At 42.8% G+C, this 27,671-nt stretch overlaps 1 protein-coding gene across 1 annotated transcript in view; it reads right to left on the bottom strand.

Annotated features, from left to right (window-relative positions):
• Positions 1-27,671, bottom strand: part of wdr43 (WD repeat domain 43) — a 41,326-nt gene that overhangs the window by 10,292 nt on the left and 3,363 nt on the right. Inside the window, exons 3-15 of the mRNA XM_064925772.1 lie at positions 26,760-26,881; positions 24,833-24,953; positions 22,243-22,361; positions 21,844-21,946; positions 21,375-21,439; positions 19,196-19,355; positions 18,528-18,614; positions 18,174-18,293; positions 15,700-15,837; positions 13,382-13,500; positions 13,014-13,077; positions 12,505-12,618; positions 7,661-7,724 (exon numbers count right to left, since the gene is read on the bottom strand). Of these exons, the coding sequence (XP_064781844.1) occupies positions 7,661-7,724; positions 12,505-12,618; positions 13,014-13,077; positions 13,382-13,500; positions 15,700-15,837; positions 18,174-18,293; positions 18,528-18,614; positions 19,196-19,355; positions 21,375-21,439; positions 21,844-21,946; positions 22,243-22,361; positions 24,833-24,953; positions 26,760-26,881 (1,396 nt within the window). The remainder of the gene's footprint in view (positions 1-7,660; positions 7,725-12,504; positions 12,619-13,013; positions 13,078-13,381; positions 13,501-15,699; positions 15,838-18,173; positions 18,294-18,527; positions 18,615-19,195; positions 19,356-21,374; positions 21,440-21,843; positions 21,947-22,242; positions 22,362-24,832; positions 24,954-26,759; positions 26,882-27,671) is intronic.

Here is a 27,671-nt window from a genome sequence, read left to right as displayed (position 1 = left end):
AAAGATTAATTAATTGAGTGACAACCCATGTTAATTGCTGGGTCATTGTTAGTGTGGAAAATTGTGGTTTTAACAGTTGCGTCCACTCCGGTAGGCTACACAAGTTTAATCATTCAGATTTTATTTCGATTATTCCTTTAATAAATAGTTTTGGTAGTTTTGCTTTAAGTCAGTGTCATTTAACATGGACATGGTAATTTCATAATGAACAGCTATCATTTTGACGAGCAGTCTAAACCATGTGCTTTTGAAACAGGCTGAAAAAAGTTGGAGGGTAGTACGTACGGCCCAGTACATCACTGGTGCCAAGCTTCCTGCCTTCAAGGACCTCTATACCAGGAAGTGTCAGAGGAAGGCATTCAAAATTGTCAAAGACTCAAGCCACCCTTGTCAGACTGTTCTCTCTAAGACCGCATGGCAAGCGGTACTGGCGCGCCAAGTCAAGATCCAAAAGCCTTAAAACCTTTTACCCGAACGCCATAAGACTCCTGAACATCTAATCAAAAGCCCCCCCCCCCCGGATCATTTCTATAGACAAATCAAATATTGTACTCAAAACACTGACAAGTGGGTGATGATTTCAGACAAAAAGCATAAGCATAAATTGTCCCTACCCTAATCTGAGCTATAAAGAGACAAGGCATCTACCGCATTAGAGGGGACAATGTAGCAGTTTGTCTACCCCACTTTGGTGCTGAATTTGTAAACCATCACCCACTAATTAACATTTTTTGCAGATTAAGTTTGAGCTAGTAATGTATTAATACAAGGCCTTCAGAAAGTAGACACTATCACTTGTTAAACTGAATTTAAAATGGATTACATTTAGATTGTCACTGGCTCTCACACAATACACCATAATGTGAAAGGGGAATTATGTTAACACATTACAAATGAAATAGTCAATCAACCCCTTCGTTATGGCAAGCCTAAATCAATTCATGAGTAAGTGTTATCATAACAAATCACAAGTTGCATGGACTCACTGTGTGCAATAGTATTTAAGATGATTTGAATGACAACCTCATCTCTGTACCTCAAAATGATCTGTAAGATCCCTCAGTGAAGCAGGGAATTTTACACAATTTCATTACAACCACAAAATCCAGGGAGGTTTTCCAATGCCCTGCAAAGGGCACCCATTAGTAGATATGCAAAAATAAAAAAAATCAGACACTGAATAACCCTTGGCATGGTTAAGTTACTAATTGCACTTGGATCCACTTGGATGGTGGGTCAATAAACCAAGTCACTACAAAGATACAGGCATCTTTCCTAACTCAGTTGCCGGAGAGGAAGGAAAGCACTAAGGGATTTTACCATAAGGACAAATTGGACATTAAAACAGTAATGGCTGTGATAGAACTGAAGATGGATCAACATGTCTACTACCGTCTTGCCCTTTGTGCTGTTTTCTGTGCCCAATAATGTTTGTGCCATGTTTTGTGCTGCTACCATGCTGTGTTGTCATGTGTTGCTGCCTTGCTATGGTGTCGTCTTAGATCTCTTTATGTAGTGTTGTCTCATTGTGGTGCGTTACATCCAATATTTACATTTTAGTCCCAGCCACCGTAGGGGGCCCTTAGGCCATCATTGTAATTAACACTTTGTTCTTAACTTCTTGATGCACAGGATGCATGTTTTGGAATATTTGTATTCTGTTAAGGCTTCCTTCTCACTGTCAAATTAAGTTGGCAATATCATTTATTTTTAATTTAACTTGGCAAGTCGGTAGTGCAAGTTGAGTTGTGGCTCTAGAAGGTTCAGGCCAACAGCCAGCCTCATCCATTTGCAATGACTTGAATTCATTTTGAAAATCGCAAAAATGACACAAGTCACAAGACTAGGTGCATTGAAATCACCTCGGCCCATAGAGACCCTAAAGTTTGTCTGATAGCTCATTAAGGGACCCCATAGCAATGCCCTGAAAAAGTGCTTTTTCAGCACTAATTAAGGTCGCTGCTCCGAATGAGCGATCGAGCCAAAACTCAGGATACAGGGCCACCTCAGCAAGGCCTGCACATGTCAGAACTGGACACACAGCTAGAATGTAACGTGTTTTACATTATTATGATTTAAACAGATTTAGCGTCGCCAAATGGACAGGCTGAAATCAACACCAACGAGCGATGGAGAGGACCAACTATAACTGCTCGGCCATCCCGAGTTTAACGAGCTAGTCAATTGGTCATTTCTGCAGTATATTAGAGCATGTCCAATTTGTGTTGGCAAATACCCATTGCACATTTCCAATGTATTTTAATGAGGGATTTTCCATCACCAAATGGACAGGCTGGAATCACCGTGATTGGACAGTGTCCAGTACACATATGCTATATTGTCAGTTGTGAACATGCTCTTCTGCAAGTTGACTGTGTCCATTGCATATCCATAAGGACAACCAAATATAAATATTAAATTAAATATAAATTGGACATGCCGAGTCAACATCGAGAAATTCTTACTTCTTATGATCAAACACAAAATAGACCTAGGTAGATTGAGGGCTTAACATAGTGATATGATTTGGTCAGTATATGCGCCAGTTGGAAATGTTCACTGACTTTGGTTTGGAAGCAGACTTCCTATGATCATATATGGCAAATGGACAAAACACAAGCCTTATGGACAAAATCAATAAAATAAGACAAATGTCCATACGATTACAACATATGTATAGACAATTTCACCCTAGGGACTTGACTTTGAGACCATTTCCCATACTATAATCTACAGAAGCGCGCTCAACCCCTATGGGATTTTGGGTTTATTACACTTGGCGTTTGCAATGTTCTGGTTGCAGTATGGTTTTGATGAACTGCCGTCCATTTGAGTGGTATTTGCGATTGGTTCGCCCAATGGAAATAAGTTGCCATTAATTTCTCCATTTCATGGGGGTCTTCCCTTACCAAGAAGACAGTAATAATCTGAGTAGCTGAGTTAGTCAACTTAAATCAAGTTAAGTCATGAATATACATCCCATACGGTTCAATAAACCATTTTATACAGCTCTATAATTAGAGACCGGCTCAAGTGATGTTTACTGAAAATAATTGTAGGGGGCTTTGAATTGAACACCACCGCTGTGGCGTCGGTCACCCGGTATCAGGAGTAATCGTAGTTTGGCGTGCCCTGCTGTATTAGCAAGTCTGACTAAGGATATACAAATGTCCTGGAATGCAAATCCTAACCAGTAATTTGAGGAGATAATGAGCTAGGAATAACCACGCATCATTGTACTGTAAGAGAGACAGCTTATTCAGATGAGATCCTTTGCGTATATCAAATACAATATCTCTACCATTGGTGTCAATCCATTAACGTAAACCTTCCATTAATAGCCACAGTGTTTATTTGCTTAAAACACTGGAAACAGGTGGTTAGAAACAGGCTTCTATTTGAGCCAGCATCTTTTCCTTTCTAAACTCTTTGGGACAGGGGGCAGCATTTTCACTTTTGGATAAATAGCGTGCCCAATTTCAACTTCCTGCTATTCATGCCAAGAACAGAAGATATGCATATTATTATTATTATCGTCAAGGAACCCACCAGGTACAACCCTAAATCTGTAAACAAAGGCACCCTCATAGACGTCATCCTGACCAACTGGCCCTCCAAATACACCTCTGCTGTCTTCAACCAGGATCTCAGCGATCACTGCCTCATTGCCTGCATCCGCTACGGAGCCGCAGTCAAACGACCACCCCTCATCACTGTCAAACACTCCCTAAAACACTTCTGTGAGCAGGCCTTTCTAATCGACTTGGCCCGGGTATCCTGGAAGGACATTGACCTCATCCCATCAGTTGAGGATGCCTGGTTATTCTTTAAAAGTAACTTCCTCACCATTTTAGATAAGCATGCTCCGTTCAAAAAAATGCAGAACTAAGAACAGATATAGCCCTTGGTTCACTCCAGACCTGACTGGCCTCGACCAGCACAAAAACATCCTGTGGCGGACTGCAATAGCATCGAATAGTCCCCGCGATATGCAACTGTTCAGGGAGGTCAGGAACCAATACACGCAGTCAGTCAGGAAAGCTAAGGCCAGCTTCTTCAGGCAGAAATTTGCATCCTGTAGCTCCAACTCCAAAAAGTTCCGGGACACTGAAGTCCATGGAGAACAAGAGCACCTACTCTCAGCTGCCCACTGCACTGAGGCTGGGTAACACGGTCACCACCGATAAATCCATGATTATCAAAAACTTCAACAAGCATTTCTCAATGGCTGGCCATGCATTCCGCCTGGCTACTCCAACCTCGGCCAACAGCCCCCCCCCCCCCCCCGCAGCTACTCGCCCAAGCCTCTCCAGGTTCTCCTTTACCCAAATCCAGATAGCAGATGTTCTGAAAGAGCTGCAAAACCTGAACACGTACAAATCAGCTGGGCTTGACAATCTGGACCCTCTATTTCTGAAACTATCCGCCGCCATTGTTGCAACCCCTATTACAAGCCTGTTCAACCTCTTTCATATCATCTGAGATCCCAAGGATTAGAAAGCTGCCGCAGTCATCCCCCTCTTCAAAGGGGGAGACACCCTGGACCCAAACTGCTACAGACCTATATACATCCTGCCCTGCCTATCTAAGGGCTTCGAAAGCCAAGTCAACAAACAGGTCACCGACCATCTCGAATCCCACCGTACCTTCTCCGCTGTGCAATCTGGTTTCCGAGCCGGTCACGGGTGCACCTCAGCCACGCTCAAGGTACTAAACGATATAACCGCCATCGATAAAGGACAGTACTGTGCAGCAGTCTTCATCGACCTTGCCAAGGCTTTCGACTGTCAATCACCATATTCTTATCGGCAGACTTGGTAGCCTCGGTTTATCTGATGACTGCCTTGCCTGGTTCACCAACTACTTTGCAGACAGAGTGCAGTGTGTCAAATCGGAGGGCATGCTGTCCGGTCCTCTGTCAGTCTCTTTATGGGGGTGCCACAGGGTTCAATTCTCGGGCCGACTCTTTTCTCTGTATATATCAATGATGTTGCTCTTGCTGCGGGCGATTCCCTGATCCACCTCTACGCAGACGACACCATTCTATATACTTCCAGCCCGTCCTTGGACACTGTGCTATCTAACCTCCAAACAAGCTTCAATGCCATACAACACTCCTTCCGTGGCCTCCAAACTGCTCTTAAACGCTAGTAAAACCAAATGCATGCTTTTCAACCGTTCGCTGCCTGCACCCGCACGCCCGACTAGCATCACCACCCTGGATGGTTCCGACCTCGAATATGTGGACATCTATAAGTACCTAGGTGTCTGGCTAGACTGTAAACTCTCCTTCCAGACTCATATCAAACATCTCCAATCGAAAATCAAATCTAGAGTCGGCTTTCTATTCCGCAACAAAGCATCCTTCACTCATGCTGCCAAACATAACCTAGTAAAACTGATTATTCTACCGATCCTCGACTTCGGCGATGTCATCTACAAAATAGCTTCCAACACTCTACTCAGCAAACTGGATGCAGTCTATCACAGTGCCATCTGTTTTGTTACTAAAGCACCTTATACCACCCACCACTGCGACCTGTATGCTCTAGTCGGCTGGCCCTCGCTACATATTCGTCGCCAGACCCACTGGCACCAGGTCATCTACAAGTCCATGCTAGGTAAAGCGCTGCCTTATCTCAGTTCACTGGTCACGATGGCAACACCCACCCGTAGCATGCGCTCCAGCAGGTGTATCTCACTGATCATCCCTAAAGCCAACACCTCATTTGGCCGCCTTTCGTTCCAGTTCTCTGCTGCCTGTGACTGGAACGAATTGCAAAAATCACTGAAGTTGGAGACTTATCTCCCTCAACTTCAAACATCTGCTATCTGAGCAGCTAACCGATCGCTGCAGCTGTACATAGTCTTATCGGTAAATAGCCCAACCATTTTTACCTCCCTCATCCCCATAATGTTTTTATTTACTTTTCTGCTCTTTTGCACACCAATATCTCTACATGACCATCTGATCATTTATCACTCCAGTGTTAATCTGCAAAACTGTAATTATTCGCCTACCTCATGCCTTTTGCACACAATGTATATAGAGTCCCTTTTTTTCTGTGTTATTGACTTGTTAATTGTTTACTCCATGTGTAACTCTGTTGTCTGTTCACACTGCTATGCTTTATCTTGGCCAGGTCGCAGTTGCAAATGAGTACTTGTTCAACCTGGTTAAATAAAGGTGAAATAAAAATAAATAAAAGAAAACATTCTGAATTTTCTAAAACTGTTTGAATCATGTCTGAGTATAACAGAACTTGAAGCAGGCAAAACCCGAGGACTAACCATTCAGAATTATTTATTTTTGAGGTCGCTGTCTGTTCAATGGGTTCTCATGGGGAAACAATCTTAGGCACTTGTTTGCAGTTCCTACCGCTTCCACTGGATGTCACCAGTCTTAAAAGTAGCGTTAGTTTCCTCTCATCCTCTATTGAAGATAGGCCAGTCTTCAATTTGATCGATTATTAACGTTTAAAAATACCTAAAGTTGTATTACAAAAATAGTTTGAAATATTTTGGCAAAGTATACAGCTAAATTTAAAGATGTTTTGCAGTGACTTTGCTCAAATTGGAAGCGTTGTTTTTCTGGATCAAACACGGCAAATAAAAATGGACATTTCGGATATATATGAACGGAATTACTCAACGTTTATGGGACATATTGGAGTGCCAACAAAAGAAGCTCGGCAAAGGTAAGGCATGATTTATATTTTATTTCTGCGTCGTGCAGCGACTGCGGGGTTGAAATATTCTCTTTGTTTACTGCTATGCTATCATCAGATGGCTTTTCAGCGAAAGCACAAGAAGCTTTTTTGAAATCTTACATGTTGGCTTGATTCACAACGAGTGTAGCTTTAATTTGCTAACTTGCATGTGTGATTTAATGAAAGTTTGAATTTTATTTGAATTTGGCGCTCTGCATTTCCCTGGCAATTGGCCAAGTGGGACATTTGCGTCCCCATATCCCAGAGAGGTTTTAATGCATATGGCCTTTGCTTAAATTGTAGCATTTTTATACAATGCACTGTTATTATTTACAAATCCTTACCTTGTTTCTTTGATCTTAGTAAGCAATCTATAAAAAGAGATTCTCCTCTGAATTTTCTAGTTCTTACTTCTGCCACGAGAAGGCCATCTGCCAATTTCTTGGAGTCGGTTCTCCCGAAGTTTACTGTTTGCCAGTTAACTAGTAGTTCTCAGCTGTTCGCAGCCAATGGCTAGCAGTTTTACTAGCGATAAACAGATAGCCATAAATTGTTCTGTCATTACGAAATTATTTAATGTAACAAATCAAACAAACCTTGTAACCAAGTCACGGTAATTAATATTAACCATGCAAACGCATTTAGACCGGGCGTTTGTTGAAATGTGTGCCGTTGCCCAGCAATTTAAAAAAAAAGGGGACGAGATTGTGCATTTAATTTAAGTTAGGGTATATTAGTTGTGAGACAAATCTAAATTGGACTAGAGCTCCAACATAAATGGTGCATTAATTTCTTAATTTGCACTAACAGTAAATTGCTCTCCTGCGCTTTCAAATCAGTATCAATGAAGTGAATGATATAAAGGGAACACCACTTAAGGGAGCTGAAATGCACATAGTGAATGTGTGAAGAGAAAATGGAAAAAAGAAAGTGGGAAGTGTGGCCATTACCCTCTTCATAGACAAGCTTGGCTGTGTGGTCCACGTCTTTGACTTCGTTGCTGCTTGTCGCCACCTGGTGGAGGGAAGAAATTATTTAAAGGAAGCGGTTAACACAAGTGGGGAACACCAAGCAGCAACAGCAGCTCAACCACAAACTGTTAGGCCATACAAGCTCACCAGAAAGTGCCCAACGAATACCGATGCGAGTAAAAATATGTCCTTGGTTGCAACAATCACTACTTAGAACCAAACTGCCTCGAAGCAACATAAGTACAAGAACGGTTCTTCGAGGACTCCATGAAATAGGTTTCATGGCTGAGCAGCCACAAGCCAAGAACACTACAGAATACAATTATATTCTCGACAACTCTGTGCTTCCAACTTTGTAGCAACAGTTTGGGGAAGGCCCTTTTTGGTGTCAGCATGACAACGCCCTCATGCACAAAGCTACATACGTACGTCAGCGAGATCGGTGTGCCATTTGCCATGACCACAACCCCATTCGAACAGCTTTTGTAGAAATTGGAACGCCAACTGCGAACCAAGCCTAATCTCCCCACATCAGTGCACCACCTCACTAATGCTTGTGGCTTAATGGAAGCAAGTCCCACCCAACAATGTCCAAATGGTGCATTCAGACCCCTTGACTTTCTACACTGTTACATTACTGCCATGTTTTAAAATTGATTAAAACATCCCCCCCCACCTCAATTCACAAATAATACCCCATAACAAAGCTAAAAACAGGTTCAGAAACATTAAATGTAGTAACTGAAATATTTACATAAGTACTCAGACCCTTTACTCAGTACTTTGTTAAAGTGCCATTGGCAGTGACAACAGCCTTGCATCTTCTTGGGTATGACACCACAAACTCAGCACACCTGTATTTGGGAGAGTTTCTCATTATTCTCTGCAGACCCTCAAGCTCTGTCAGGTTGGATGGGGAGCGTTGCTGCACAGCTATTTTCAGGTCTACCCAGATGTTAGATCGGGCCCAAGTCCAGGACAGACTTCTCAGAAGTGTGTGCTTAGGGTCGTTGTCCCGTTGGAAGATGAACCACCACGCTTCACCATCGGGATGGTGCCAGGTGTCCTTCAGACGTGACGCTTGGCATTCAGGCGAGTTCAATCTGGGTTTCATCAGACCAGAGAATCTTTTTTCTCATGGTCAGAGTACTTCAGGTGCTCTCCAGCAAACTCAGAGCAGGCTGTCATGTGCTTTTTAAATCAAGGAGTGGCTTCAGTCTGGCCACTACCATAAAGGACTGAATGTAGGAGTGCTATAAAGATGGTCGGAACATTCTCCAATCTCCAGAGGAACTCTGGAGCTTTGTCAGAGTGACCATCGGGTACTTGGTCACCGACCTGACCTTGTCCGTTCACGCAGTTTGGCCGGGCCACCAGTTCTTGCGAGAGTCTTGGTGGCTTCAAACTTCCATAAAAAAAAAACACCAAGGTGTCTACAGACTTTAGACAGTTTCAGGCCTTTATTTTGAAGAATGAGCACGAACGACCACATTACGTAAGTGGTCAGGTGGGGGCTCTGAGTGATTTTTGCGCAAAAGAGAGAAGCAGCCATTGTTCCTCCCGGTCCTAGTGAAAAGCCAACTGTCCCGGTTGATATATTATTGAATAGATATTTGAAAAACACCTTGAGGATTTATTATAAAAAACGTTTGCCATGTTCGTCGACATTATGGATATAATTTGGAATTTTTGTCTGCGTTGTCGTGACCGCTATTTCCGGTGGATTCCTGGGCATAACGCACCAAACTAACGGAGGTATTTGGATATAAAAAAAAACATCTTTATGGAACAAAAGGAACATTTGCTGTCTAACTGGGCGTCTCGTGACTGAAAACATCTGAAGCTCAAAAGTAAATTATTAATTTGATTGCTTTTCTGATTTGTGACCAAGCTTCCTGATGCTAAGTGTACATAATCTTATGCTATCGATAAACTTAGACGCTTGTATTGCTTTTGCTGTAAAGCATAATTTCAAAATATGAGACAGGGTGATTAATGCGAGTGTAGCGAAATGCTTGCACTTCTAGTTCAGACCATGAAGTAATATCTAACAAGTAATCTAACAAATTCACAACCACTACCTAATACACAGAAATGTAAGGGATGAATAAGAATGTGCATATAAATATATGGATGAGCGATGGCCGTGCGGCATAGGCAAGTAGATGGTACAGAGCAGTATATACATATGAGAAATGTAGGATATGTAAACATTATTGAAGTGGCGTTATTTAAAGTGATCCCTTTATTTAAGTGGCCAGAGATTTGAGTCTGTCAGTGATGTCCAATTTGTAAGTCGCTCTGGATAAGAGCGTCTGCCAAATGACTTAAATGTAAATGTAATGGCTGTTTAACAGTCTCATGGCCTAAAAGCTGGTTTTCAGTCTCTCGATCGCAGCTTTGATGCAACCGTACTGACCACGCCTTCTGGATGAACAGGCAGTGGCTCGGGTGGTTGTCCTTGATTCTTTTGGCCTTACTGTGACATCAGGTGCTGAAGGTGTCCTGGAGGGCAGGTAGTTTGCCCCCGGTGATAGATTTTGCAGACCGCACCACCCTCTGGAGAGCCTTGCGGTTGAGGGAAGTGCAGTTACCATACAAGGCGGTGATACAGCCCGACAGGATGCTCTTGATTGTGCACCTGAATAAGTTGGCAAGTGTTTCTGGTGACAAGCCAAATTTCTTCAGCGTCCTGAGGTTGAAGAGGTGCTGTTGCGCCTTCACCACGCTGTCTGTGCGGGTGGGCCATTTCAAGTTGTCCATGGTGTGAAAGCCGAGGAACTTAACTTCTCCACTACTGTGACGTCGATGTGGATGGGGGGGTGCTCCCTCTGCTGTTTCCTGAAATCCACGATCATCTCATTTGTTGACGTGGAGGGAGGTTATTTTCCTGACACCACACTCGAGGGCCCTCACCTCCTTACTGTAGACAGTCTTGTCATTGTTGGTAATCAAGCCTACCACTGTGGTGTCTACAGACTTGATTATTTGAGTTGGAAGCGTGCATGGCCACGCAGTCATGGGTGAAGAGTGAGTACAAGAGGGCTGAGAACACACCCTTGTGGGGACCCAGTGTTGAGGATCAGCGGGGTGGAGATGTTTCCTACCTTTACCACCTGGGGGCTGCCCGTCAGAAAGTCCAGGACCCAGTTGCACAGGGCAGGTTCGAGAACCAGGGTGTCAAGCTTCATGAAGATTTGACGGTACTATGGTGTTAAAAGCTGAGCTGTAGTCAATGAAAAGCACTCTTACATAGGTATTCCTCATGTCCAGATGGGATAGGGCAGAGTGCAGTGTGATGGCGATTGTATCATCTGTTGACTTATTGGGGCGATAAGCAAATTGTGGAGTGGGTCTAGGGTATCAGGTAGGGTGGAGGTGATCTGCTCCTTGACAAGTCTCTCAAAGCACTTCATGACGACAGGTGTGCAATGGGGTTAGTTCAGTTACCTTAGCTTTCTTGGTAACAGGAACAATGGTGGCCCTCTTGAAGCATGTGAGAACAGCAGACTGGGATAAGGATTGATTGAATATGTCCGTAAACACACCAGCCAGCTGGTCTGCACGTGCCCTGAGGAACGCGGCTGGGGATACCGTCTGCGCTGGCAGCCTTGCGAGGGTTAACAAGTTTAAATGTTTTATTCACGTCGGCCACGTAGGAGAGACCACAGGCTTTGGTAGTGGGCTGTGTCAGTGGCACTATTGTTCTCAAAGCGAGCAAAGTGGTTTAATACGTCTGGGAGCAAGACGGTATCGGCGACGGGGCTGGTTCTTTTTGTAATCCGTGATTGATTGTAGACCCTGCCTAATACGTCTCGTGTTTGAGCAGTTGAATTGCGACTCCACTTAGTTTCTACACTGACGCTTTGCTTGTCCGATTGCCTTGGAGAGGATAGCTACACTGTATTCGGTCATGTTTCCAGTCATCTTGCCATAATTAAAAGCAGTGGTTCGCACTTTCACATGTGGCCATCATTCCACAGTTCCTGGTTAGGGAAGATTTTAATGGTCACAGAAGGAACGACATCTCCGATGCACTTGCTAATAAACCCGCCCCCCTGAGTCAATGTATGCGTCAATGTCTCAGGCTATCCGGAACACATTCCAGTCCACGTGATGCCGAGTGAGCCATGTTTCCGTGAAACAATGTTACTATCTCTGATGTCTCTCTGGAAGGCAACTCTTGCCCTAATTTCATCCACCTTGTTATCTAGAGTTTGGCCCTTGGCGAGTAATATGCCCGGGAGTAGGGGGTCTGAGTCTGACCTGTAGACCGCTAAGTCTGCCTCTCCTGCAGTAGGCCACAGGGATAAGATCCCATATCCAAGGTGGAGGTGCAAATAAAGGATTTCCTTCGGGAAAGACATATTCCTGGTCGTAATGTTGGTAAGTTGTCATCGCTTTTATATCCAGTAGCTCTTCCCGGCTGTATGTAATAACACTTGAGATTTCCTGAGAACCAGGATTTGGTAGGGACAAAGGGCACATCCAAAAGGGAAAGGCTCTCTTTTCACTGTTGCTGCACTATCAATGACCTGGCCATCAAAGGGTCAGTCACTTTTGATACAGGGTAGTAGTGGCTTCCACTGTCTAATCATCCATCTCAAACAGTTTCACCAAACCTCTACTCGAGTACCCCCAACCAGTTCCACTTATTTGGGTTATTCCAGCATTAACACACCTGAATGAACTGGTCAATCACAGCCGTTGAATAAGTGGGCCTAGTTTCAGGACCCATCTGTGTGTAGAGTAATGGGAATGGCACTGGCAATCAAATACATTTGTGAAAGATTAACTATTTTGCTACAACTGCTGAGACCTACCTGTGTCATGAGCAGATAGAGCTTGCCGTGCAGCTTGGTCAGCTTGTGGAACATCTTGACTCTACTCTCAATCATGTGGTACAGTACTCCCAGCTGAAACACCAGGTCTGGCAACTGGTACAGAGGATTGAACACACATAAATTAGTATGCATGATAGCATTATTCCTTGGATTTGTTTAAATGAAGATTAAATATTGGCCCGGTCATTCTGTCAATAACACTGAGTTTAACTAATTTCTCAAGAGCAAGGAATTCAAAGCTTAAAACTCATGATTTGAGGGCTACTGGGATCTAACGGGGAACAGTGGGTTAACTGCCTTGCTCAAGGGCAGAAAGACAGATTGTACATTGTCGGCTCAGGTATTTGATCCAGCAACCTTGGTAACTGGCCCAACGCTGTAACCACTAGGCTACCTGCAGAGTGGAACTGTATTGCTGCCATTCAGTCTGCTGGTCAAGCCATGTTTTAGACCTGAAGCTTTAAGGCGCTACATGAAGACAAACTCACAGAGGCTAAGTAGGAGGTGTGCTGCATGAGAACAGCCTTGAGCCATCGCACCATCAGCACTGCCCTGTAGTACAAAGGGGAAGAGGAGTTAAGGGTGCAGATAGGTTCACTTTAGGCAACAAGTTCTGGGGATTTAGAAATGACACCAATTGATGACTAAAACAGCTCTAAAGGTAATATTGATGTAAAGCTAAAGATAGTGAACAAAATGGGTATTACAGATTCATTCCTGATGAAAAACAAATCTCAGCACAAAATTGATACCCTTAATTTTAGCATCAATGTAGAGAAATGTTAAAATTCATCATGCGACTGCTGATATTGAGATCTGATTATATCTGATAACAGATTCGACGGTGTTCACTTACGTGTATGGATGCCCTTGCATTCTCTTGGTGATCTCCTCCACCAATGGCAAGACGGCAGGGAGGGGTACCCGCGCAACTGTTTTCTTTATCAACATGTCCTTCCGGGTCTGAAACACTTTCTGTGGGGCGGAGGAGAGACCAATGTCAGAAGAGACAAAGACTAATAGTTAGAAGTGTTAAGAATGTCAATTCTAAATTGATGTCAACTACAATAAGGAGGCAGAGATGTCTTGGATCTTACTGTCCAGTAAACTATCAAGATTTAAGGAATTGTTTTACAGTCAAACAAAGGATCATGTTACTTGATAATGAATTTTAAAACATACATACACATTAGAAAAAATATTTGTATTTGGCCTTACTGTCAAAAGCATTGAAAAGACAGCACCACACCCCCTCAATTTTTTGCCAATATCTGAGACACCTTGCAATTGGACATGTATTTAACCACTTATTTTGGTCACGAAACAGTGTCCATATACTGTATACTCCCATTAATGTTTGACTGGTACTGGGGGGCCTTCATACCAGTCTTGTGGGAGTCCAAGAGAGTGTCTTATACCCAACCCCTCCGACCTCAGCTTCACGCTGCGTTAATTTGGGCGTTAGGGTGCTAGGGTCAGTCTGTATCTGGAGTATTTATCCTGTCTTATCTGGTGTGAATTTAAGTATGCCCTGTAAATATTTTTCTTAATTAATAGGCTTCTACGCCTGCATTGCTTGATGATTGCAGTTTAAGGCTGGGTTTCTGTACAGCACTTTGTGACAGCAACTGATGCAAGAAAAGCTTTATAAAAACATTTGATTGATTGAGCAGAAACACCAACATGTAGAGTAAAGGCCAAAAGCTTAAAACATTCAAGGGTTCTTTCATTTTACATTGTAGAATAATCGTGAAAACATCAAAACTATGAAAACGCATATGGAATCATGTAGTAACAAAAAAAAAAGTTAAATAAAAATGAATGTTATATTTGAGATTCTTCATAGTAGACACCCTTTGTCTTGACAGCTTTGCACGGTTGGCATTCTCTCAACCAGCATCATGAGGGAGTCACCTGGATTGCATTTTAATTTACAGGTGTGCCTTAAAGTTAACTGTGGAATTTTAAATCTTAATGCATTTGAGCCAATCAGTTGTGTTGTGACAAGGTAGAGGGTGGTATACAGAAGATAGGGCTATTCGGTAAACGACCAAGTCCATATTATGTCAAGAAAAGCTAATAAGCAAAGAGAAACAGTCCATCATTACTTTAAGACATGAAGGTCAGCCAATTCAGGAAAAAGTATGAATTTTGGTTTAGGTGCAGACACAAATACCATCAAGCGCTATGATGAAACTGGCTCTCATAAGGACCGCAACAGGAAAGACCCAGAGATACCTCTGCTGCAGACAAGTTCATTAGATATCAGCCTCAGAAATTGCAGCTCAAATAAATGCGTCAGAGTTAGTGAAATTGAAACTTTTGAAACTAAGTGGGTTAATTGTTCATCTAGTTTACACTTAGTGGGACGATCATTTATTTTTAAACAGGACAATGACCCAACACGTCCCGGCTGTGTAAGGACTATTTGACCATGGCCTCCACAATCACCCAACGTAAACACAACTGAGATGGTTTGGGATGTGACGGACCCCAGAGTGAAGGAAAAGCAGCTAACAAGTAATCAGCATGTGAGAACTGCTTCAAGACTGTTGGAAAACATTCCAGGTGAAGCTGGTTGAGAGAATACCAAGTGTGTGCTTCCGTTCGGAAGCTACAAACTCAGATCACCAACTGACAGATTTGTATGGGATTTTAGTATTGTGCTAATTAGATTTCCAATGACCCCAACCATACTTCCAAAGTTGTGTCAAAATGGCTCAAGGACAACAAAGTCAAGGTATTGAAGTGGCCATCAACAAGCCCTGACCTCAACCTACAGAAAATTTGTGGGATGAACTGAAAAAGCATGTGTGAGCAAATAGGCCCACAGACCTGACTCAGTTACACCAGCTGTCAGGAGGAATGGGCCAAAATTCACCCAACTTATTGTGGGAAGCTTGTGGAAGGCTAACCAAAACCCTGTTTGATCCAATGCTACCAAATACTAATTGAGTGTATGTAAACTTCTGACCCACTGGGAATGTGATGAAAGACATAAGCTGAAATAAATCACTCGATTATTCTGACGTTTTACATCAGTAAAATAAAGTGGTGATCCTATCTGACCTAAAACTAAGATTAAATGTCAGTAACTGTGAAAAACTGAGTTTAAATGTAATTGGCTAAGGAGTATGTAAACTTCAACTGTATACAACAAAAGGGTACACTCACATTGAGGATGTTGGCATCCTTGCTCTCCAGGCCCTGCACCAGCAGCACCGCAAAGTTGTCGGTCTGCAGAGAAGGGGCCCCCTTGACACCCTTTTCAGATGACATCTCAATCTTGCCCAGTCGCTCCTCTATAGACATCTGAAGAAGAAAAGGATGAGTAGCAGTGATGGAGTTAACGTAGTTAAATGAGGGTGGCAACTTGGCAGCTGACAGATGAGGGAAGAGCAATACAGTATTGTTTTTGCTGTGCTACAATATATACTCTCCATTGACTGGGTAAGGCACAGGACGGCGCTCAACACTTAAGCGAGTGGACAGAAACTTTAGCATGGTGTTAGATTGCATTTACTACTGAGAGTGTAACAATTCTACCATGCATGATGAAAGAAACTGGTCCTCAGTAATGCAGTTGGTAGAGCATGGTGCATGCAATGCTCTACCAACTGCACTACTGAGGACCAGTTTTATTAACTGGTCCTCAGAATTAACTAAAGTCTCATTCATTGACATTTTTACCAAGGAGATCATAGTCGCGCAATTAAAACATTAAACTAAAATGTTTACAGTATTTTTCAATGTAGAAATTAGCATTGAAACGAGTCTTGTTGAATGACGACTTTATTAAGGATCCGCTCCTCAGTAAAAAGCAAATGACAGCCTGCTTGGAGTTTGCCAGAAGACACTTAAAGGTGCAGATTCTCTGGTCTGATAAAACCAAGATTGAACTTGTTGGGCTGATGTGATGCTTGGCATTCTAGAGGAAACCTGGCACCATCCCTATGGTGAAGCATGGTGGCAGCATCATGCTGTGGTGGATGTTTTTCAGCACAAGGGACTAGGTGATTAGTCAGGATCGAGGGGAAAATATGAACAGAGCAAAGTACGAGATCCTTGATGAAAATCTGCTCAGGACCTCAGACTGGGGCAAAGGTTCACCTTCCAACAGGACAACGACCTGAAGCACACAGCCAAGACAATGCAGAGGTGGCTTTCTCGAAGTGTCCAGGAAGTGAGCCCGAGCAAACATCTCTGGAGAGACCAGCAAACAGTGCAACAGCGCTCCCCATCCAACCTGACAGAGCTTGAGGGTCTGCAGAGAAGAATGGGAGAAACTCTCCAAATACAGGTGTGCCAAGCTTGTAGCGTCACTCTTTGGCTGTAATCAAGGCCAAAGGTGCATCAACAAATTAATGAGTAAAATGTCTGAATACTTTCCGAATGCACTGTATGTACGGCAGGACTAAATCTGAGAGATGGGTAGGAGCAAGTCCATGTAATGGTTTGTAGTATAACCTTAATCAGCCCATCCTGAACAGGAAGCAATCCCCGATCTCTTACCAGGTGTTCTAACACATTTGTGTCTTTGAATCCCTACACGAGGTGTCATGAAGATATTTTTTTAATGGGGCCTTGTTTTGATAACCTTCAGTCAAAGTTCATGTTGTCAGTGAGTATTGTTTAGACAGGATGAACCACCCCCACCTACCATCAACCAATCATGTCAATACAGACCTATGCGGAGCCCTCTGCATGTGTACCCTCCTGCCTGCGCCACTTCTATTTCTTAGGTCCCAAATACTGTTCACAACTTTTCAGACCACTCTTGGAGAGAATTTGCCGTTTTAACTTAGGGATGGAATCTGTGGAATGTGCCCCGCAGATGTGTGAGCTCTGGAACAGGCATCCTATGTTAAGCAGTGTGCGACGCTGGGCTACTGATATTCCCTGGGGTTTTTTGGCAGGTAAAATTTACTTGTAAGCACAATGGCTGTCAGATGCATTCTTATTTGACAGTGAAGGAGAGGACGCATCAGTTGTCACAAGGTATTTTCGGAAGGTAGAAATTAATATGGTGAAGAAAAATAGTGAATCAGCGATTCGTCATTTGAGTATTTTTCTGACCTCTGCATTTCGATTGGTTTGAGTATCTTAATCATTTGAATCGGCAAACGATACGTATTGGTGAATAGTTGCATCCCTAATATATTCCCTTTAAGACTTTTTATCCAAAGGGTCTTAGTAATGCGTGCATATTTTACGCATGAATGATCCCATCAATTTAACCAACAGATGTTTTAACGAGGAACTGCTGTTGTGTGCAGATTTATCCTCGGTGATTAGTACAAATCACAATTCCACAGGTGTTTGCATCATTTCTGAAAGTGAGGGTACATTTGGCACATAGACTTGCAAAGAGACGCGATGGAGCTACTGTCCTGCTTCCGCTTCTCATTCTAGTACCTTCAACAGATGCCTACCCTCTCAACTTTAGAACATCTGACAATTACACAAGATTGAAGTTCTGGGTTTTTAGAGAGGACTTCAAATATTCATCTTAAGTCAAGGTTTTTATTGCTATCGCCAACAGAGTTGAGGGGCAAGTTGGAGTCAGGTATTTTCGAGCAAGAAACACTCAGTGTTCAACCTTGAAAGGCCAAGTTGGTCTTAGTTGAGGTGTATGCAAGACAATATACCTCTTTGGCATCTGTGCCCTTTCTCTTCTCAGATCCCAGGGCTCCTTTGACCGGCGCTTGGTGACCGGGAAGCCCAGGGACGACAACTTGGCTCTTGGAATTAACTACTGGGGTTTTCACCTGTAACAAGAGAGTATGTCACTGTTTTTCCATTTTTACCAAACAAACCACTCAACTTCAATGACCCATTTCCCAATCAACATGTACATTTTGGAGAACAACAATGCAAGCTTTCAGGGATCAGGGGTGTGTTTAAACTCATGCTCTGATATTGAGCAACGCAACAGTATCGTGCCATACCACTGGTTCAGTTGCTCAGAACAGTAAATAAAACATGCTGCTGCTGGGAATTACCTTGGAGACTGTGGTTTCCACGGTGAGGGAGAGGGTGGTGTGGACATCACGGGTCAAGCAAACATGTCTCTCTGCAGTGTTCACCTCCTTAAGGAGGGGACAGTCAGTTACGGTAAAAATAATTTAAATATAATTATAGTAATGTATAGTGCTTTATATCTGCTGTGTTACAACGTATTCACTCCTCCTTTGACTGGGTGAGGAACAGAACAGCACTTGCCGTGAGGAAGGAGTGAAACGATACTTCATACTACTTGACCGAGTAAGACAGAATGTCTGTGCTAACGGCAGGAAGGGACAGGGGGATACCTAATCAGTTGAACAACTGAACAGATTCAATTGAAATCTGTCATCTGCATTTAACCCCACCACTCTGAACAGGAAGCATTTTGCAGAATATTCCGTAAGGTCAACCAACTCACATTTCGCCTCTAACCTAAATATTTGTGGCGAAGTGTACAAACCAAATCAAAAACATTCCTTAAGTGTTAACTGTATATTGAAAAGCCAATATGACGCTCAAGTCAGGGATATTGCTAGAGTTTTGTCATCAGCCTAGATTTAATACAAACATTTATTAGCTAGAACATTCAACGGTGACAGTCATTTTTGAAAGGTTAGATTAATTGCACACTGGAGTATACAACACATGTATGAATTCAACTCACCACTCTCTCCATGACAGGCTGCAAGTGGTTGCCGTAGGCCAGCAGCAAGCTGTGTGTGTCTGTAGTGAGGGCCGCAGCCAACAGGGGAACGGGAATGGGGCTGTCCTCCACCCCAGTCATCTGCACTGTACACAACGGGGACAGGGGCTTCTTACAGGGCCTACAGAGGAAACAATAATATTCATTAATGAACATGACATAGGTATCAAAGAAGTGTGCCATGTAATGTGTACCAATACTATAATTACAGAACTAGAGAAATGTATCAGTTGTCAGTACGATATAATAATTTATAAATACTGTGCTGAAAACGTTAAATTAAGCTTGATCAATGAAAAACACCCGCTGTGTGAATGTGGGCTCCCAAGTGGCGCAGCGGTCTAAGGCACAGCATCTCAGTGATAGAGGCTTCGCTACAGACACCCTGTTTCGAATCCAGGCTGCATCACAACCGGCCGTGATTGTGAATAGGGCGGCACACAAATGGCCCAGCGTTGTCTGGAAATGGCTGTCATTGTAAATAAGAATTTGCTCTTAACTTCTTATGGCCGGGGGCGCTGTTTTTACATTCGGGTGAAAAGTGTGCCCAGAAGCTATATTATTATTATTAGCATATTTGGATAGAAAACAGATTATTAAACTGTTTAAATGATGTCTGAGTATAACAGAAATCATATGGCAGGCAAAAACCGGAAAAAAAAACTTCCAACCAGGAAGTGGGAAATCTGAGGTTTGTAGTTTTTCAAGTGATTGCCTTTCCAATATGAAGTGGAATGGGGCCATATTGCACTTCCTAAGTCACTAGATGTCAACAGTCTTTAGAACCTTTCAGGCTTCTACTATGAAGGGGGAGCAAATAAGAGCTGTTTGAATCAGGGGTCTGGCAGAAAGCCATTAGTTTAGTCACTGAGCACGAGCTCCGTTCCTTTTCATTTCTAAAATGAAATGAATTGTCCAGCTGAAACTATTGAAGATTTATGATAAAAACATTCTAAAGATTGATTCTATACATCGTTTGACATGTTCCTACAAACTGTAATAGAAATTGTTTGACTTCTCAAATTAGTGCTTGTGCTTTGTGCATTTGGATTACTGGACGAAACACGACAAAAAGGAGGTATTTGGACATAAATGGACTTAATCGAATAAAAACATTTATTGTGGAACTGGGATTCCTGGGATAACATTCCAATAACCATCAAAGGTAAGTGAATATTTACAACGCTATTTCTGACTTTTGTTGACTCCACAACATGGCGGATATCTGTTTGGAGGCTGAGCACAGTACTCAGATTATAGCATGGTGTGCTTTTACCATGAAGCTTTTTTGAAATCTGGCACAGCGGTTGTATTAATTAAGGAGAAGTATATATTTAATTCCATGCATAACACTTGTATCTTCCAACAATGTTTATGTTGAGCATTTCTGTAAATTGATGTGGCTCTCTCTCTTTGGAGGTAAAACATTACTGAACAAAACGCGCCATTGTAGACAAGATTTTGGATATAAATATGAACTTCATCGAACAAAACATACATGTATAGTGTAACATGAAGTCCTATGAGTGCCATCTGATGAAGAACATCAAAAGGTTAGTGAATCATTTTCTTTCTGCTTTTTGTGACTACTCCCTTTGGCTGGAAAATGGCTGTGTTTGTGACTAGGTGCTGACCTAACTTAATCGCATGGTATGGTTTCATCGTAAAGACTTTTTGAAATCGGACACTGTGGTGGGGATTAACAACAAGTTTCTTTAAAATGGTGTATAATACTTATGTTTGAGGAATTTTAATTATGAGATGTTTTGAATCTGGCGCCCTGCACCCTCACTGGCCTTTGTCAAATCGATCCCGTTAACTGACTTGCCTTGTTAAATAGGTTAAAAAAAAGTATTTAAATAATGGTTTGGTCACCACTTGATGGGATTCAAGAGTGATAGATTGTTGCCTTCACCCTACATCACTACTAAAATTGCCATTTGTCATAAGTCTGTGCACATAGCATGAACCAGCCTTTTTCCTCACTGAATAGAGGTGACTGGGATGAACATGGACTCATTCATTCTTCCCCTGCCAGATATAAGACTGTGCCATAAGAAAGACAGCGCCTTGCCCAGTGACAGGGTAATATGTGTTAGTAAATCAACTTGAACACGAGGATGAGGGATTTTATACTCACCCGTTCAAAAAATGCTCAAAGAGATGAAGCTGGCCATCTTTACACACCACTGCTAGCCTCAAAGCCTAAGAGAAGGAGAAATTGGATTAGGCATGCGTCTTAGCGGTCCAGTCCCAAATCAGCCCCCACACCATTATCTTGGACAACCTGCACATCCCGTTATTAAGGAATGTCTTGAACCAAGGGAGGCACAAGAGACCAAGCCTGGTCAACCACCACCTCCCCTCTAACAAATGATCGGGTCAATGGTCCCCTTAGGTCTCATCTTAGTCATTTGGCCAGGTCACACCGTGCTGACAATGGGAGAGATTCAGACAGCGAGACAAAACGAGAGCCTTCCACAACCAGTGCTCTTAAGAGCGACACTGTTTTTCCACTGGGGAATGTTTGGCTAACTTCAGCTGGCACTTGTTTAGGCAAAACTAACACCCTACTCCAAATAACCTCCAGTGAAGCACAGCCATCTCACCTCTTCCTTGCTGTTAGAGGTGAAGAGGTCTATGTGGTGAGGCTCGTCAGTCAGGTTGAAGGACACCACTGAGTTCTTGTCCTTGCCGTCTTCCCGGACTTGCCTAAGGGGTGGACAGACACATGAATGTAGCGTATACACAGCACACGAGTCAGCCAAAGACAAACCAGTTGGCTTTGCACATTTAACCTTGAGTTCTTGATAGCAAGTGAACACTAGAAATCAAAACACTTATTCTTTATTCAATCAGGCTGTCAAGACAAATGACAGGTCTGTTTATTTTTTGTAAGGGAGTATTTTGTAAGAAACTGACATGACACTTCATATCACATGCAACACAAAACAACCCCTGTGTATTGTGGGTCTATTGAGAGAAGCGCTGTGGCGTTCATTACTCACCACACGCTGAGGAGTCTGTCGTGGGCCGCGCCGGAGAGGAAGTAGAGGCCGTTACTATCCGGGGGGCGTGTGGTGGCGAAGCGCAGGGTCGTCACCGCCGTGGAGTGACCTGTGAACTTCTGATGGAGGAGGGAGAAAACAGGTGGGAGGTGTAAGTTTGGAGAAAACATCTTGATCCAAAGACAGGGGAAATCTGAGGTACTCACTGAACTGGCTCATGTTCATTAGGGCACACAATGAAAAAGGCTAATGAAGAGGTGGTCCTCTTATTGGCATTGTCCAGGTACTACACCTGAGCTGCTTACTCTTTTCATCCATTTGGTGACAACTGAACATGACCCAATTACTTATGCTTATGGATCTGTTTAAATATGACTGTTACGGGGGTGTAAATGCATCTGCTACATGGAAATATAAGTGTAAGGACCATAGGCCTGTCAGCGTCCCTGCATAATCATCCCCCTCTTCAAAGGGGGGGACACTCTTGACACAAACTGATACAGACTATCTATCCTACCATGTCTTTCTAAGGTCTTCGAAAGCCAAGTCAACAAACAGATTACCGACCATTCCGAATCTCACCATACCTTCTCTGCTATGCAATCTGGTTTCAGAGCTGGTCATGGGTGCACCTCAGCCACGCTCAAGGTCCTAAACGACATCTTAACCGCCATCGATAAGAAACATTACTGTGCAGCCGTATTCATTGATCTGGTCAAGGCTTTCGACTCTGTCAATCACCACATCCTCATCGGCAGACTCGACAGCCTTGGTTTCTCAAATGATTGCCTCGCCTGGTTCACCAACTACTTCTCTGATAGAGTTCAGTGTGTCAAATCGGAGGGTCTGCTGTCCGGACCTCTGGCGGTCTCTATGGGGTGCCACAGGGTTCAATTCTTGGACCGACTCTCCTCTGTATACATCAATGAGGTCGCTCTTGCTGCTGGTGAGTCTCTGATCCACCTCTACCCAGACGACACCATTCTGTATACTTCTTGCCATTCTTTGGACACTGTTAACACTCCAGGCAAGCTTCAATGCCATACAACTCTCCTTCCGTGGCCTCCAATTGCTCTTAAATACAAGTAAAACTAAATGCATGCTCTTCAACCGATCGCTACCCGCACCTGCCCAACATCACTACTCTGGACGGCTCTGACTTGGAATACGTGGACCACTACAAATACTTAGGTGTCTGGTTAGACTGTAAACTCTCCTTCCAGACCCATATCAAATATCTCCAATCCAAAGTTAAATCTAGAATTGGCTTCCAGTTTCGCAACAATGCATCCTTCACTCATGCTGCCAAACATACCCTTGTAAAACTGACCCTCCTCCCAATACTCGACTTTGGCGATGTCATTTACAAAATAGCCTCCAATACCCTACTCAACAAATTGGATGCAGTCTATCACAGTGCAATCAGTTGTCACCAAAGCCCCATATACTACCCACCATTGCGACCTGTACGCTCACGTTGGCTGGCCCTCGCTTCATACTCATCGCCAAACCCATTGGCTCCATGTCATCTACAAGACCCTGCTAGGTAAAGTCCCCCCTTATCTCAGCTCGCTGGTCACCATAGCATCTCCCACCTGTAACACACGCTCCAGCAGGTATATCTCTCTAGTCACCCCCAAAACCAATTCTTTCTTTGGCCGCCTCTCCTTCCAGTTCTCTGCTGCCAATGACTAGAACGAACTACAAAAAACACTGAAACGGGAAACACTTATCTCCCTCACTAACTTTAAGCACCAACTGTCAGAGCAGCTCACAGATTACTGCACCTGTACATAGCCCACCTATATTTTAGCCCAAACAACTACCTCTTTCCCTACTGTATTTAATTAATTTATTTTGCTCCTTTGCACGCCATTATTTTTATTTCTACTTCGCGCATTCTTCCATTGCAAATCTACCATTCCAGTGTTTTACTTGCTATATTGTATTTACTTTGCCACCATGGCCTTTTTTTGCCTTTACCTCCCTTATCTCACCTCATTTGCTCACATCGTATATAGACTTATTTATACTGTATTATTGACTGTATGTTTGTTTTACTCCTTGTGTAACTCTGTCGTATGTGTCGAACTGCTTTGCTTTATCTTGGCCAGGTCGCAATTGTAAATGAGAAATAGTTCTCAACTTGCCGACCTGGTTAAATAAAGGTGAAATAAATAAATAAAAATATTCGCGTGACGAATTCATGTGAAGGTGAAATAAATAAATAAAAATATTCGCGTGACGAATTCATGTGAGTGTCCGCCACGTAACTGCTGCGTATGCGGTCTGGGCAAGACCCACTTAATTAAAGCAAAATGTATGCTTGACCATAAAATGTGTTCCGAGGCTTTGTATGGAGGGTGTGAGGTCAAATCAAGCTCATAACCCCATGGCTGAGTGCCTCAAATTTTGTAACAATGCAGAGGGCTCCACATTGACATGATTGGTTGACAGTAGGTGTGGACCAGAGGTCCTGTACAAACACGCTTCCTTGACAAGTAGTGGTAGGAACGCCCTGACATCTGCAGAGGCCGTAAATGATGCATGGCCAATGCAGACATCAGATTGACCAAGCAGTGCCTTTTACCCGGTACACCTCCTTGGTCTCGAGGTCCCACATCTTGATGGTATGTCCCGCTGAGAGCAGCAGCTTGCCATCCGGACTCACACACAGACTGGTCACTGGGGCACGATCAGCCTTCCACCTACTGTGAAAAAAAAAACAATTATGGGCCTTCTGTAAAATAGAGGAAGAAATCCAAAATTCCAACCCTTTCACTCATGTCCAAACATTTTCTTAAAACATTTTTACAGCGCGGGGGGAAAATATCCGATGACTGAAACTTGGGCCAATCTCAGATCGATTGTCTGGGGCCAAGTTGAACTCCCCTTTCATGCAACAACGTCAACACCATTTTGCTTTGCGGGAAAGAGGATCATATGTACATTTAACAGAGTTAATCCAATTCCAATCCCCTTGCTTAAGGGTTATGAGAAACTCAGTTCTAGTGACTTTTTAGAGGGACATTCATTCTTCTCCCAACTGAATGAAAATAACACGGACACCATGTAAAATACAATTTCCACCTAAAAAAATGACTAATAACAATGGCTTTTAACATATTGGACCATGCATATAGCCTATAAAAGTCTATATTAGGGGTATTTAACACTTACCCTACGAGGCCCAGAACCTTCTGGTTTTGGGTTCTACCTGATAATTAATTGACCTGGTATCCCAGATCTAAAAATCAGTCCCTGAATAGAGTTGGGATGAAAAAAAGCTGTGGAACTAAATTCAGGGCCCAGAGTTGAATATGAGGGTCCAAAGCAGGGCTCTCCCAAACAGTTACTGGAGAGCTACCCTCATGTGGCTTCACTCCAACCATAGTTGTCACTAACCTGATTCATCTTATCAACCAGCTAATTAATAGAACCACGTGCACTAGATTAGGGTTGGAATGAAAACCCACAGAATGGTAGTGCTCCAGGAACAGTGTTGGAGAGCACTGGTCTATATCAATAAATGTTCTATAAGCAATAAGAATCATCGGCTGTAACCCAACTGATGCAGAACAGTGGCTATAAAATATACTGCATTTTCCCATTGACACAACACGATTGTTATTACTATACATTAATAATTATATACTTATTTTGATCTAACACATGTTTCTGTCCCTATGGCTCTTGAAAATTGAATGCGCCCCGAGAAGAATATTTCTCACAGAACACACAATAAGGCAAATAGTTAAACAGGTAAACTATTTTGCTATGGGGTTGTCGGATTTTGTTAACATGACAAAAAAAGGCAACACTAGGCATTGAATTACTTTGCCAGTTGCTAGAGTAGGCTACACACAGAGTTGAGCGAAGCGGTGGTGGGCATTTTAATTCCCTTCATCTGAACATTGGCGTGTCAGCAACAATTGTGCATGTCAGTTCAGCACAAACAATACACAAAAACAAGAATGCATTTATTTGGGAAAGAGATTTGTATTGCAGATATACACTGACCTCTATACTTAACACCAAATTCCATCTGACAAGTGTGTGAGCATGAGTAGGGCCTCATCTGCCAAAAGACACTATATAGCAATGAGTGGCCTAATTGGTCAACAATAATTATTCCTGACAATACTGCTGAGACCATGTAAGCTTATGCACTCCAAGACTTCAATCAGCAACCAGCGAATTTAAGTTAACCGGGTCAAAAAGCTTGTGTGGTAGGACCACCATTTTCTATCGAAATTATCCTGCACCTATGAGCAGTTATGCCAAGGATCATGCAAGACTGGCTACCTACTTCAATGGAAATCAGGTTGAAGCGCCAGACTTGAAATGCACATTGGATTGTGAATATAACACATTCCTACAGCGAGACAAATCCGGTGTAAAACCAACCTTTCATCACCACAAAAGGTGTTAATGCTGAGCCATGGAGGACTGTCGCAGAGAAAACCCTTTTTTGGTTTAAACCAGTTTTATTAGATTTCCCCACCACCGGTACCCACCAGCGCGCCTTGCCCGTCTGTAGGTCCCACTCTACGATGTGTGTGTCGTCTGAGCCACTGTACAGCAGGCAGTCCTCAGGGTGCCACTGCACACAATTCACCACACCACTGTGACTTCCGTCCTGGGAAAGAGCAGATGTCAACAATATTCTTTGATAGTGTGATAGAACATTTAGAAAAATTATTCATAGGGTTCACAATTGGAATAAAAACAGTACCAGATGTTTCACTAACTTCATGGTATCCGATATTCACGATTGATGGTAAAAACATTGTGAAATGACATGTCACCGCAGCATATTATAGAACATAGAATAAAGTACTAGGATTGGGTAGCATACCATATATCGGGCATTTAGAAAAAGCCACAGGACTGTTTAACCTCTAGTGACTCTCCATCCCGCATGAGGAGTGTAATCATCGACTGACACTAATTAGCATAACGCAACGGACATAAATATTCCTAGAAAATATTCCTATGGTTTAAGTTTAATAAATGTGAATATTTGTATTTACTTTTTAAGTAAATACCTGCAGTGCAATACGTTAGGAGATAAACATAATGTTCTTCATTTCACCTGTCACATTATGAAGATTAGTCAAGGGGTGTTTGTTTACAATCACAACTAGAGTCGGGAGCCTTGTGACCACTCACTGTTGAACAGCAACAGGTGATCTAATTAAAGCATGGAATTCCCAACGAAATGTTTGCAAGCTACATAGCTTACAACTACTAAGTTAAGTGTCTAAAATGTGCTAAATGCTCTGCAGTTGTGCATTTGGTTAGCTAATTTTGTAGATCGTTACCGAGCTATGGGGTTAGCTTCTTTCAAAATTAAGCATTCACTCGGTAACAGCAGAGAATACCTTGCTGGATTAAGATCCCTCCAAGCTAATATTTGTTTTGTGCAT

This window comes from Oncorhynchus masou, chromosome 2 (genome assembly GCF_036934945.1).
Source record: "Oncorhynchus masou masou isolate Uvic2021 chromosome 2, UVic_Omas_1.1, whole genome shotgun sequence".
Lineage (NCBI taxonomy): Eukaryota > Metazoa > Chordata > Actinopteri > Salmoniformes > Salmonidae > Oncorhynchus > Oncorhynchus masou.
Note: the sequence above shows the minus strand (reverse complement) of the source record. Positions and strands in the feature narration are given on the sequence as shown.